The sequence below is a fragment of the Halichoeres trimaculatus genome, unplaced genomic scaffold (genome assembly GCF_033239565.1).
Source record: "Halichoeres trimaculatus isolate MK-OKI-2021-1 unplaced genomic scaffold, fHalTri1.1 fHalTri1_scaffold_3, whole genome shotgun sequence".
NCBI lineage: Eukaryota > Metazoa > Chordata > Actinopteri > Labriformes > Labridae > Halichoeres > Halichoeres trimaculatus.
In genome coordinates, this window is record NW_027437181.1 from 24,465,084 (window position 1) to 24,479,527 (window position 14,444).

At 38.0% G+C, this 14,444-nt stretch overlaps 1 protein-coding gene across 1 annotated transcript in view; it reads right to left on the reverse strand.

Annotated features, from left to right (window-relative positions):
- LOC141787901 (transmembrane protein 266-like) overlaps nt 1-14,444 on the reverse strand; it is a 50,150-nt gene that overhangs the window by 10,954 nt on the left and 24,752 nt on the right. Inside the window, exons 4-5 of the mRNA XM_074666604.1 lie at nt 1,745-1,899; nt 560-633 (exon numbers count right to left, since the gene is read on the reverse strand). Coding sequence (XP_074522705.1) covers nt 560-633; nt 1,745-1,899 — 229 coding nt within the window. The remainder of the gene's footprint in view (nt 1-559; nt 634-1,744; nt 1,900-14,444) is intronic.

The window sequence follows — 14,444 nt, forward strand, 5'->3', positions numbered from 1 at the left end:
AATTATTGCTCCTGCTGGCTCACTGGTAATTAATGTTGGGTTTAGGGCGTTGGGGCTGAGGCTGTCAGGGTAATTGGTTTGCACTGGAGTGGAGGTCTGTGGGCCAAATTCTCCCCTTTCCATTTTGTTGTTTTGCAATTTCAGAGTAGTGATAAGACATTTTCATTTAAAAAGTTACATTTATATTAAGAATGATTACAGTTGTGGCTCAAATAATATATATTTTACCAGCCACCTTGCCCTGAGGTCTGGAGCTTAACTTTTGCCCCCGATTAGACGACAGAAGTTAATAGACAGTTATGTAAATTCTACAGCAACCACATACTCTAGTTTCTTCAGGCTTAGAATTTATTTAAGAATATTATATACAGTTAGATTTGATTAGATTCAATTAGGAAATAAGGGTTACTGTAATGTGTTACTTTAATACTTAAATACCAAGGCAATGTTGCTCTAATGTAGTCTTGCGACTAGAAAACAAGAGCAAGGAGGCAGAAATATCACACAATGAGTACTATAAAGGTTATATGATTCATAGACAGCAGCATACATATCTTACCTCTGAGAAGAAGAGTGAAAGGATGATTAGGCTGATCCAGTGGATAATGCTAGCAAACTGAAAAGCATTGGAAACTGTTGAGAAAAAAAAATGAGAGAAATTTTAACCAAGAAGAGAAAGAGAAAACCAAAGATGTGCAAGTAAAACAAAGTGTTTCTACAACTGCATTTATACGGTGAATGCACAAATCCATTCAACCAGTATCCACACACATTTTACACCAGTAATCACTCTCTGTACTCTTGAGCCCAAGTCCACTTTATTGTCCACTCCTCTATATGTCTCTGAAGACTGGCAGCAGCTGAAGCACTACATTACAATAGATGTGAAAGGACTGAGGTCCTGCTGTCCCCACACCAAGACTCAGGTATCATCAGAGCTGGATGCTGGCCAGTAATCGATGAGGACGTGTGCCTGCTGCCATTGACAAGAGCCTCAGTTCATTATCAACCCTCTCCATCACTCTTCATCACAGCTATTTACCAACAAACATCACCGGATCCTTTGAGACTGCAGGGACTACACTCACAGTGGTGATGGAAATCCTGGACACTAGAGTAAAAACACCTTTGTATTTCAGAAAAATATAAAGATGGACAAAATATTAAGTTGCACTTGCCATGAGTAGGTTGTTAGTTAGTAATAGTTAAATATGGACTGTATTTTAAAGTCATGGTACACAATAGTTAAAGAGTCATAGTGATACACATTCAAGGTTAAATTATCCAGGCATATTCAATAGAAAACAGGAGTTGAGACATCTTTTGACGTGTAAACATGTGAAAGTAGAATATGGCATAAAATTAAAATGACTAAAGTAAGGCATGTTTCTTTTTAAGTGCAGTAAGGGGGCTTCTGACTTTCGAGATCACATCTTAAACTTATACTTTTAAATGGAATTAAAAATGAATGGTTGCTGGTGCGAAAAAAAGGGCAAATAACACTGACGGCAAATGAACTCGATTAGGTAGGTCAACTGCTAAAAGCAGGAGAAGCTCTACAGCGTTAAACGCCCTTCAGCTCTCGAGCTTCCCCTGCATGTTAATACGCACAGGATGCCTCCCAGGTGTTTAGCGTACGTCACACGGTGTACTTTTGCCAGAGCAAAACAAGCATGTTCAGCAAACCTCCCCATGACAAAAATAAAGGTTAAAAATAAGATAATTTAATATTCACTGAATTTACATTGTAGGAGTTTGGTGTCGATGAGCAGTTCCAGAGACAGGAAGAGCACCACCAGGATGACGCAGGCCACCAGGATGCAGTTGAAGCCAGCACTGAGCAGACAGACCTGCCACAGGGCCACACGACGTCCGCAGCACGGCTTCAGCCAGTTGGACCTGAGAAACAGACACACAAAAAAAGCACACTCAAACACTATTTTTAAATTGATTTGAGTCAGTTTTGCATTTCGACTAGCAGAAATGTGAAACTCATAAACTCATTTTTCTTATGACAACAGAAAAATAGGCCCAAATCGTTGGTTTGCCATCTCCATTAAAAATGCTGCTTAACTGAGAGGAGAAAATAAATCACTTCTGGTGGCAACAAATTCAATGATTTTAAGTCAATAATGCTGCTTAACAAAGATAACTAGAAAAAATATGGATTGACTGACAGGCTGAAATTTGAATAATTAATCGTATTCCTACACAGCATAGTTAAGTCAACATTGTTTAGGGATAAATCTATGCTGGCATTGATTCCCTGTCTATGTGCAGTGTTGATGTGTTATTTGAACTTCCTGACATGGCCAACAGGGGGAGGTAGTTTACACTTAAGCAAGGTTAAGTCTGTTCAAAGAGCAAAGTGTGGTCAGAGACAGCATTGAGGGAGAGGGACAGTGAGGCTCTGTGAACTAGTGACTTGACTATCAGCTGTAGGTGTGAGGGGAATATTAATAGACTCCTTTTTTACACAGTAATGAAGGGAGTCACTGTGGAGGATGGAGGCCTACAAGGAAGGATTAAAGGAAAAATCAGCATCACAGGACACAAGTGATCATGTGAGATACAAAATAAATGTATTTAAAATGTGTTAATCAATCTGATTCTCTTAAACAAAACCTCAAATACACACGCAAGAACATCTCCATCTGCAGTCAGAAAACCAGGCCTTTATTTTGAAGAACATGCTTCAGAGAAAAGGATTGCCTTTTTAAGGTTTGAAAAAATAAAAGCTCTGTTTTTCCAGATACTGTAACAGTACAGCATTTTTAGGCCACTATAGCGTCTGGTGAGATGACTCAATGCTATTTTAAAAATAGTGGTGAGCCTTGCAGAGCAGCTACTACAAGGGCTGACAGTAGGAGATGAGAGAAACAATGCCTCTCACCAGCTCTCCAGCTGGAGTGGAAAGTTGGCGCTGCCCACCACCTTTCCCTTCTCCCCATGCACTGGCATGGAGGAGACAGACGTTGGCAGAGCATTTCTCTCCTCTGATCATGTCTTCATTCTTTGGCATGGAGCAAAAATGACCTGCAACTGTGGCAAACTGGCAAAGCTTCAATTTGTGCTGCCCTGGTTAGGATGCACTTATGTTTGATTATATCTGTTGAAATACCAGTCAAAAGGTTTTTATGACATTATGTCACACTTTTTATGCTTGTGGATGATGATACCCTCTGTTCTTGAAATAGGTTTGGCACATAGTGTTATTGAATGCAAATGAAGCATCTGTTAAGTACGACTTCTACCTCTATGTTAACTGAGAAAAACCAAAGCATCAGCAAACCCAGCTTCTTGGAAAATAACAGGTTGCCTGGTGTTTTGATCGAGTATGGCAAAACCTTATTTAATCCTATACACCACCATATATTGGTCGGCTTCTGCTTTATGGTGAAAGCTGACAAGAGAATAAATCATTTTTGTGGAGAGACTCTTTTCACACCTGACTTCCTCATTCTGACACACTCAGTTTCACTAGACAGCAGAAAGTTTTACAATAAAATATAAAAAGATTGTCTTTTCACTAAAACTCAATGACAGATCAACATTTATGTAAACTTTTTATATACACTATTTACATATTTGAGACACTGATACAGCCAAGGACTGTGACAAGTATAACCATGAAGTGTCTCCCAGGATATTTCCGAGTAACTAATGGCAGGATCTGTTTCTAAATTCCTCTTATGATTTCCTCTGAGAGTTGCATATTTTGAAGCAATAAGGAAAGTGTTTCAGCAGCTGTTGAGTTGATCAACCCACCCTTCCACTGGCTTAAAGAGGGAAGTATCCATCCAAGGCCGGCATGGGCAGAGCCTGTTAACAATGCAAAGCTAATCTAATAAAGGTATAATCATGCTGATAGCAATCATCTTCTTGGCCTGGGTGGGGTGGTATAAATGCACAGGCTCCAGATGGTGCAGAATCTGCTCCACCAGAGCCTTGGCGAGACTTGAGTGCCAGGTATCATGCCATAAGAAAAAAAACCTGCAAACATGCATGGCAGTGAAAGAAAAGTGGAGACATGTGGATTTTTTTGTGCAGTAAATATTTTGTATTATTTGACATCTCTGGGGTGTATCCTTATGCTAATGTTTAAACAGATTCTCTTGAAGGAGAGTTTAGCTCTTCTTGGCGACGCAGTTTAAAATTGGCTGAAAATTGCCATGTATAAACTGATTGCCGAACAGACACACTAGCACTAAACATACACTCCTGGCTTAATTACCTGTAGTGAGGCTGCCTGCAGCCAAATGAGGACCTTGCAGGAACACTGAGACATGAAACTAGAGAAGGGACTGTAAGTAAAGAGCGACAAACCACTGTAAGTGAAGCCACAAGTAGTGAAAATTCATCCTCTGAACTGCACCGGAGCATTTTGCTTCACTAGCGTGCCAGACACACCCCAAAGCATATGTTTCCATAACTGAGAAAAAAAATCAAACAAACACAAGCTGTTCCATCAGTTTCTCAAATTTTAGGCAATGGGTTTTAAAGACAGTTCTGTTCATGAACCAAGGAAAATTTATAATGGAAAAACTGGCAAAATGACACTTTAAAGAGAGAGTCGTCGAAAGCTTACTCGTTAATGTCACTTATGCACATCTAACTTCACCTGGAGACTTCAAATCTTTTCACATGGAATCAATAAACAAAATACATGATGTATTGTTGTGGACAGAGTGAAGCATCTCCTTCTGTTGTAACACATTGCTTTCCATTCAAATATTAACAGACTACCATTGATTTTTTTTCCACCACTGCATTTGAGATTTGTTGCCTTGCTGAAGGCCACCTTGACAGTAACTGAAGGTGTGTAGAGTTATTCATTCATCCTCCATACACCCCCATTTTCCTGCAGTCTCTGGGGATTTGCACCAGTCAGCCTCTGGTAATAACCTTCTCCAACCTTTATGGATTTGTGGCTTACACCAGCCATCACTCAGGACAAAGTGTGGAGTCTCATTTAACTAAACTATTTCTATCACATCTGGTTATATGAACATAATAAACAGAGTACTCACCACTGTGGGAATATTTAAGAAATGTCTAACCAACAGTGTTATTTCCCTGTTGCATTATGTTAATGCAAGTGAGACTGCAGGCAGTTTTGGAATATCTTTTATTTTTATTCACCTCACCGAGGAAAAAAAGGATATCCATGCATTTGGACCATTCAAATATTTCACTGCCTCAAACAACCTCTATTTCCGGAGGTTATGGTTTTGCAAACTTCCACCATGTGATTAGATAGTCCATCAAAGTGCATCTTGAATCCAATGATTTCACGCTTCGCTCAACTGCTGCAGGCAAGCAAAAAATAAGAATAATCACCAGAACAATAAAAGTCCTTGAGTGGGAGTAAGGAAAGGAAAGTGGTAAAAGTGAAATACTCTTTCCACTAACTTTATAAGGGAGCAGCCTCCTCAGGCTTTAATGGTGCTTGGAAACATAAAACACCAGGGACAATGAAAACCACCAAGTATGATACTTACAAGAAAAGTCTATTTCACATTAATTTTACTTTTATTCCTCTACACACCCTCGAATTAGGACAACAAGCAGGATTTAAAGCACCCTGAAGTTTTGAAGGAGTTTCCTAACAGAATCATTTTCCAATGCTTCTTCACTTTTACTTGGTTCACTACTGAGACTTTGTTGAGAGAACCACAATACTGCCTACACACCAAGTACTGCCAGCCAGCCAGCCAGCTAGGTTAGAGATGCAAAAAAGACTGAAAACTGCTAGCCTAGCTCCATATGTGTTAATGTTTAAGGCCTCAGTGAAAAAAAAGGCAAAAGCAGTGACATCTCTAATCCCAACACAGTTGTGGTGGAAGTCTGTCTAACATGAGTCTGGTTCTGCCTGAGGTTTCTGCCCATTGAAGGGAAGTTTTTTCTTGTCATTGTAACTTGCTTAATGCTGCAAAGTGCTGGACTCCTAGTTGGTTAAGAGGAGATAAGACTTCTTATATTATTTTGATGTTGTGTTTCTATTAATAAAATAACATTTTGTTAACATTAACAGGTCTAGACCTGTTAATGTTAACATATAAATAATGATTCGGATCACTGAAACGTTGTTGGTTGTCTGGCACCTTCACATTTAAAAATAGACTTGAATGAAGTTACTCCAGGGGAAAAAAGTCTGTTTCAAACATATTCAAAGATTATCTGTCAGAAGTGTTTAAGGCAGCAGGGTGACCCATCGTGTAGCTAACTGGTTCATTGGTTCACTGGTTAGTAGCGATAGCAATAGGGGTGGTTTCTCTGCACTGGTTGCGGACCACCGTTAGAAGATGAGGGAGGAGAAGAAGAAGAAGAGGAGGAGCCACTAATGGGCTAGCTAACTAGCCTTCACCCCAGTGTGTCGCTTCTACTACAACACAAATTATGTTGAGGGAAATGACAAATGAAAGCAAGGTACTCCTCACCCAGACTCAGCTAGTTTGGGAGTTTTGTTGTTGTTGTTGTTGTTGTTGTTGTTGTTGTTGTTGTTGTTGTTGTTGTTGTTGTTGTTGTTGTTGTTTCTTGTAAAATTGCAGGGTGGTTTCAGAAAAATGAGAATCACGTGCAGAAGAAGGGAGTAAGTTTTTTGGGTCATTATAAGTTTCTGTCATGGGCCTAGAAACACACATTTAACATTTATGAACCAAATCAGAAATACATGATGAGACAGAAACAAGTCAGATGTGTTTATAAGGCTAATGGGCTGACATAGATGGCTTCATTCTTTGCTAACTGATGCAAGATCACTTTCAATCTTCTCTTCTGTGTTTTTAAAGAGTCAAATATCATATTTCCTAGATTGTCAAATTAAAAAAGACTATGGATAAATAATCTGAAAAATAAATAATAAAAATTATTCCCTGCATGAAGATCAAATTCTAGTCAGATCTGTTCTGTAATTTTACACATGGTCACTTTAAAACAGAGTTCTGTGTAGATCAAATAGCAGGATTGACAAATACTTTTTAAGTGTTAAGTTAACTAACTAAACCTTGCATGAAAACTTAACAATAACCTAAAATAAGGTTAAATTCCAAGAGGGCACCGAGATCACTTCTTTTTAAATTTTATTTAGTATAAGGGCAGCTTTATTTTAATGCCATAAACTGAGCAAGCCTTAGAGAGGGCATTTTATAATGTTTTGTCTATGACAGGGTCATCTGAGGGCTCTCCCAAAGCATTTTTCTCAGACACAAGGACACCAAGGAAGCTATAGCCTCCTCTAAGTACAACACTGCATCTAGTAACAGTGCTAATCCAACCACTCAGCATGGATGAAATCCTTACTTTCAGTCACTGAGGCCGTACCTCCTCATATTTAATCAAAGGACAGAAACTTGCCTGTGGTCACAACTAACACTTATAGGTGAAAAATTGACAAAGCATTTAACTGTAAACTGTAATTTGTCCAGATTTTGTTCCATAAAGGCTGACTCCATCGCATACAGTAACATTTAATGTTCACTTGTACACACACACACATGAATAAAGGAGGAGAGTTCACAGGCAGTTCGAAGGCTCAGGTACGATACAGTAATATATGAACGTGTGTGTCCTTACTTCATGTCATGCCAAAACTAGCCCAGCCCAGAGGGGACGCAGTCAGACACTGCTGGTGACACATGCAGTATATTAATGAGTCTTATTAAAGCAACAGAACAGTAGCCAATGTTGTTTCTCTGACCCGCTCAGCCCTGACGGCCTGACACAACCACCTGGCCCAAGTCAATAGTAGACAAGCACAAACAACGAGCAAGGTCACCCCTCAAACTGCTTGGTTTCTAACTCTCTACATTTTTCACACCCTGATGTTGCTTTACAAAATAATAGTCTAACTGTCAGGGTAAATTCAGTCAACATGCAAGACTATAAGTACAAAAATGCTAATTTCAGGTACTTATCTAAACTATCACTCACTCACTTCCTGATTTTTTATTGTCTACTCACTCTTCCTCTACATCCTTCCTGCTGCCAGTGTGTGTACAGCAGGTTGATATAGCCATCACTGCTTTCCACAGCCGAGGAGATTGAGTAGAGCCGGACAGCGAAACAGAGGAGGGAGATTAAATCAGGGGAGGTAATCGATACCAGCATGTTGAGAAAGCCACCAAACACTGGGACTGTCAGACCCACAGCACCTGATGGCTTCTTCAGATAAAGCACTCCACTGAAGGCACGCACAGGTATTAGTTTCCAGACCAGTTGACAGCAACAGAGATTAAGACATACATCCATGATAAATTACAAGTGTTGTCCTCATGGATTATTTTTCTCTCATATTTGTAAAGTTTATGTGTAATTTTATAAATTTTAAAAAAAGGCTGGTTATTTTAAGAGAAGGTATTTCATTGAGGTCTCGAAAGTGAAATGTCATTTATATGATGCTTTTATGATTTTGAAATATAAATTCTTATCACATTCATGGCACATTTTATTTTCCTATTTTCATAACATTAATTTTTATTTTTAATGCATGTATAACCCTGTTGCACTTATTTCCATCATTAAGGATTTGGGTTTTCAAAACGTCTATTTGCAGATTACACTTTGAAATGGCAAATCTGTAAAACATGTACTGGCCTGACCTTAACAAAATCATTTGACTGTTTCTGCAATACACAAAAAGCTTCCAGAAAAACAAAAGCATATAAAAATAACTCACTGGAAAATAACAAAAACAAATGTGGTACTACTCGTAAAAGTGGCCCCCCCCTCACACAAACACACACACACACACATACACACACCAACATAATCACATTCAGTCAGGCAGGGGTGGGCCAAGGGGTGGCACCAGCTAACCCCAGGAATATGGTTGGCCACCCCCAGCAAAACTGTCAAACAATTTTTCCACCTGGAGTTTCAAAACTCAAACCTCATCGACAAATACAACACCATCCCTTTAGTTGATTTTACACTATTCAGTGTGTATTACTTTCGGCAAATAAAAATGCATGTTAATCACACCTTAGCCCACTGTTTTTAATTAGATCTATGTAAGACATTAAAAAAAAAAAAAGAAGAATTTCAGTGAGCCACACTTCCACAGTCTGTGCACAAACTTGGACCCAACAAGAAAAAAAAATCAGTCTCATACACCATTTTTTATTTTTAATTTCAACTTGCAACTCAGGGTGTTTTTTTTTTTCCCTTGACATGATTTCTATTATTGGCTGATCACTGTGAGCGCTTTGAAACTGGTGAGAAAACTATTTCTGGGATGTGAGGTGTAGAAGTTATTTTAGAAGTTCAGTGGGATCATCTCAGCACTTTTTATGTTGCACTGATGCACAACAAATGTGACCTCAATGAATGAAACTAACATACAACACTGAAAAACACAGAGGAAAAGAGATCAAATGGAAAACACAAGTGATTCAACTCAGATGGTTGGATGTTGCATATAATAGTTGATTATATTAGATTTTATTCAGTTTTTTTTCTTAGTCACACTTGGTTTACTCTGTGAGTTTGTATTAGAAAAGAAACAGGCAACCAGCAACAGTTGTCAATATATTTGTTTTAGATTAACTAATGTTACTAGTCATAAATCAAAGCTGCTGGTTTAACTAGAATCACTAATTGGGTGATATGAGTCAGGGCTTTGAGATCAGAGATTGTGTTTGCTCTCTACACTAACTGATTAAAATCATATGATCATAATCAGACTTTAAATTCATGCAAAATATTTGAAATATCTTACGTCATACTTAACCTGTGATCTGTCACCATGGATCGGCATATAAAAAGTTCCTTGGCTTCATATTTACAGTGTTGTACAGCAGACACAGGCCAAAGCATATGAGCAGGATACCAATCACAATTTATGTGCTTAAAATTGCAGCAGGAAATAAGTGACATAATTATTATAACAATAATTCTTGCCATGCTTTCACACAAATTCAGGAAAAAGGGCCCACAGTTAGGTTTGTTTTCAACTAAATAAGACGCTGAACCACATCATCTCAGAAAGCACCTCACACTCATAGATTTTGTTGTTAACTGGAACGAAGAGATGGTACTGGTGCACAAATGACCCTCTTCTTCTAGAGGACAGATCATGGATTTTACTTTTAACATAATCAGTCCCCTGATGCCAAATCCTGTCTCACCTGACAAAGTAGACACCAGATCTCAACATCCTAGCCCCCTAGAAACAAATGAGCCTCCAGCAGGCTCCCTGTTTCAACAACCAAAGCACACACTCACAAAAGCACACATACACACAATGCCTCCTGCTAAAGCAAGCGTGGAAAAGGATAGAGTACCAACTAAGCATAAAATACATGCTGAGTTTCCCTGATGCTGTCAGATTGCAGGTAATTAATTTTACATTTGAAAGGTTCCCCATTACCAATGCCTGTGCACCAGTGATCACAACACATCAGTAGGGAAGAGGCGAGCCTGAAACTCCTGTGGAAACATCAAGGCAGGAATGAATGACTGATCCTACAGTTCGACCAGAAAAATTCCAGGTCCTGATTGATCCCTGAAGACAGATTGACTCTTTCCATGACCTCAACTTCCACTACAATTTTTTGTGTACAGATTATTATATTACTGCTGATGTTGTTGTTCTCACTGTCTTTTCATTTTCACAACAGTTGCTGTGTCATTATTGTTTTCATTATTGTTGTTGTGAATGTCCTGTTTTGTTGTTGTAGTTGTTGGTTTTATCTGCGTTCCTGTCAGTATGATTATCCTAACTTTTTTCATCTTCATTGTAACTGTTGCTTTTGTTACTGTTGTTGCAGTGATTTATTCTTTGTTGTGGTGATGGTATTTTTGGCTTTTCAATGATTATTGTTCCTGACATTGTTATCGTTACCAACACTGTTTGTGTATGTTTTATTGTCAACACTGCTGTTAGATTAATTAATTACACCAGAAGTTAATGTGCTGTAAAAATTAACTTGATTAACTAATTGGCTGCTAGCCATTTCAGAGCATCTTAAACAATCTTTCAAGAACCAACCAGTATTGATTTCTATGACTATGTAAACACCTCAACTATCCAAAAAGAACAGACTCTCTTCTTTTATGTCTTTCTTCCTGTTTTTGATCCAAAAAACAGTCAAAACATACTTTTTTTGATCACACTCATCTCGGGCGCTCCCCCTTTGATCCTCTCCATGATCTCTGTCGTCTTTTCTCACGTTCGCACCGCTCTTTCTCTCTGAACTACCAGGACACACCCTCAGTTCAATCGTGAGCTGCCTAAAACTTTCCTGACTTGCAGCGTTTTGCTATGTCTCTGTCATCGCACATCCTCTCCTCATATCCGTGCTGATCTCTCATCCAAAGAGTGCACCACTCTCACTCACAGTAGTTTACAAGCATGATTTTGATTGACAAGCTCCACCAGACCCACCTCCCCCTGCTGAAAAACATAATTTACTTCTATAGACGCAGTAAACGGTTGCAATCAAATTGACATCTATAGATGTCAATGGCAGTGCACACGGATATTTTAATATTGGCCCATTGAGAAAAATGTGGATTTAAACAATTTTCTCTTCTCCGTGTATTCATTTCATTAATCATGCACTACAATTTTGAAAGGTCCTAGAATTCAAATTCTTTATTTGGGGACTAATTTGGAAGACTATGTTAAATGATTCAAACTGGCACGGAGTAAGTTTCCATACATAGGAAAATAAACATTTTATGTTGGACAACTATTTTTATTTATACAATGTGCTCTCCTCTAATTACCATTGTTTCAAAAACACATATTAATACATGTTTTTCACTGTTGATGAACTTGTATTAGCACAGTTGAAGTAATGCTTATAATGGTGATGGTAAAACATTCCTTGAGATGATTCATTTCTTGTATCTTAAACTGATACACAATGGCCTTAATGAATATGTGTTTTTGAAACAATGTTAATTATATAGAGCACATTATATAAATGGTTTTCCTACATAACAAAATGTTAACCTTCCCTATGTATGGAAACTTATGGCCCACCCTGTAGATTGATTGCAGTCTGCATGCTGCTTACCAACCTGTGAGCATTCTACAAAAAAATATGTGATTGACACACACACACACACACACACACACACACACACACACACACACACACACACACACACACACACACACACACACACACACACACACACACACACACACACACACACACACACACAGAACAAGGGCAACTGGTGTTCAGCTTTTCCTCAGTCCTGTGGGAACACTGAGGAAAGAGTCATTTGTATGTTACAAAAGGACAGGAAGGTCACTGTGTGCGCTCAGAGATGAGTCTGAGTGTGTGCGTGTGTGCCTACAAGAGTGTAATCTGTATTCCATACATGTGTATTCATAGTATGTGTGAAGCCATCCGGAGCCAGCATTACATCAGTGAACTGATGCTTCACATTGCAGTAAGTTATAGATCTCAGCTGATGTAAGGGAGTGAGTTGAGCTGAGGGAAGTGAAAGTGGCAGATTACACTGCAAAAACTGCAATTAAAGCAAGTAGCAATCTCTTATTTTTGGTAAAAAAAAATAATAATAATAAATGTCTGATTAGAATTAATTAGCCACATTGTGGCATTCATTCAACTGAAAAAATGACACCTGTAACACAAATCAAATTTTTCTGCTCTGTGACATGGAGAGGACATGGATCTGGCAACCAAGGTTATAATAGTTAACTAAAACTAAACTAAAAAGGAAAACTAAAATTTAAAACACATGCAGTTAACTCAAACTAATAAAAACTAGAAAAGAAAACAAAAATGATAAGTAAACTAAAACTGTATCTTGTGTTCACAAAACTAACTGAAACTAATCAAAATTAAAGACAAAATGTCCTTAGTTTTCGTTTTTGACAATATTAATAGCCTTTAGGATTTAAATTAATCTGACACATATTCCCAACCAATTTTACGACAGTTTTCAGCAGTTGTCAGTGCTGTACAGCACCATCACAGGGACGTCCTGGGACATGCTTGTTTACTGCACTGACTGGCTGTGCTCTGTGCTGCGACAAAACGTAGAGGAGCAATGAATCAGAGCATCTGTAATAGTTTAATTGTTACAGAGTCCAAGTTTCTAATTATCAAAGCTCATATTACATTGTTTTATATAATTTATGTTTATATTTTTATATTAAGTTTATATCATTTTCTTGTGTTAAAGGAAGCAGCCAACAGTTCAATGTCTGCATTGACTGAGCAGTGAGCACTAATTGGAAAATAAACTGTATTACAAAATATTTACTCTGACCTTTTTGAATCCTGCACCTGGTTAATAAGGTATGAAAAAACTAAAACTAAACTGAAACTAAACTAAAACTAAATGAAAACTAAGCCTTGTTGCAAAAATTAAAACTAAATAAAAACTAGAATGCCTGCTCTTAAACTAATTAAAACTAAACTGTAATGGAAAAAAAATTCAAAACTAACTAAAACTAAACTATAATAGAAAAAAAAATGTCAAAACTAACAAAAACTAAACTATAATGACAAATCTAAAACTATTTTAACCTTGCTGGCAACATGACCTGAAACAGGGAAAGACACACTGTTAGTGCCCCAGTGTTATTTTATCTAATGAACTGTGTCACTGTTTGTAGATTTAGGCATGTATAAAATAAGATAAGTGTTTTGATATGTCAAATAATGGCTAACCACTCATGTATGCAGCACTTAACTCTGGTTAAACCTAATTAAATCTGATTAATCTAATTACTGTTTTAGTTTCAGATATAGTGGGACACTCATCTGCAGAAAGATGGGTAACATGTTCCAGAGTCATGAAAAAATATATATATTTATATATTCATTTTTTAGAATAATTTTAATTCAATCTGCTGTGTAAAAGGTTTGGTTATGTCCATTTGTCCTCAAGACAGACAGAGAACTTTTTGTCAGACGATGAACACTCAGCTTCTCCCTGTGGCAGAGGAATTAAGGAGCCAGGGAGATAACAGGGAGGCTGGTTACTCCCAGGTCGCTGTCTCAGACTACTTCCTGTGCTCTCTAATTAAATCTGCCCAAATTGGCTCGGCCAGGTGTGAGCCTTTAGAGAATGCTTTATTTCAAAAAAGTTTAACATTTGACTTTTTTTTCTCTTTCCTCTAACAAGGTTGCAGTGTGGGAGTGAAAAGAGTAGGTGTAGACCCCTCAGTGAATGCTCGCAGAACAAATATTTCTTCATTTTAAAACTAGCTTCTGCATGCTTCAAGAGATTCCTCAGTGCCTCTTTATAGATTTATATGTTGTAGAAATCACTTAATCTGTCTCTAAACAGTCCTTTCTAAATTTAGTATGAGATTCACAAGATTTTTATGTGACTTGCTGAAATGATTATGGAGAGGGCCTTAAACACCAAGGTCTACCCCTGACATGCCTTTAGAGGGTTGAGTAATGAGAGGGAAGAGGGTTTGAGGAGTGGGAGCCTTGAAGAGACGGCAG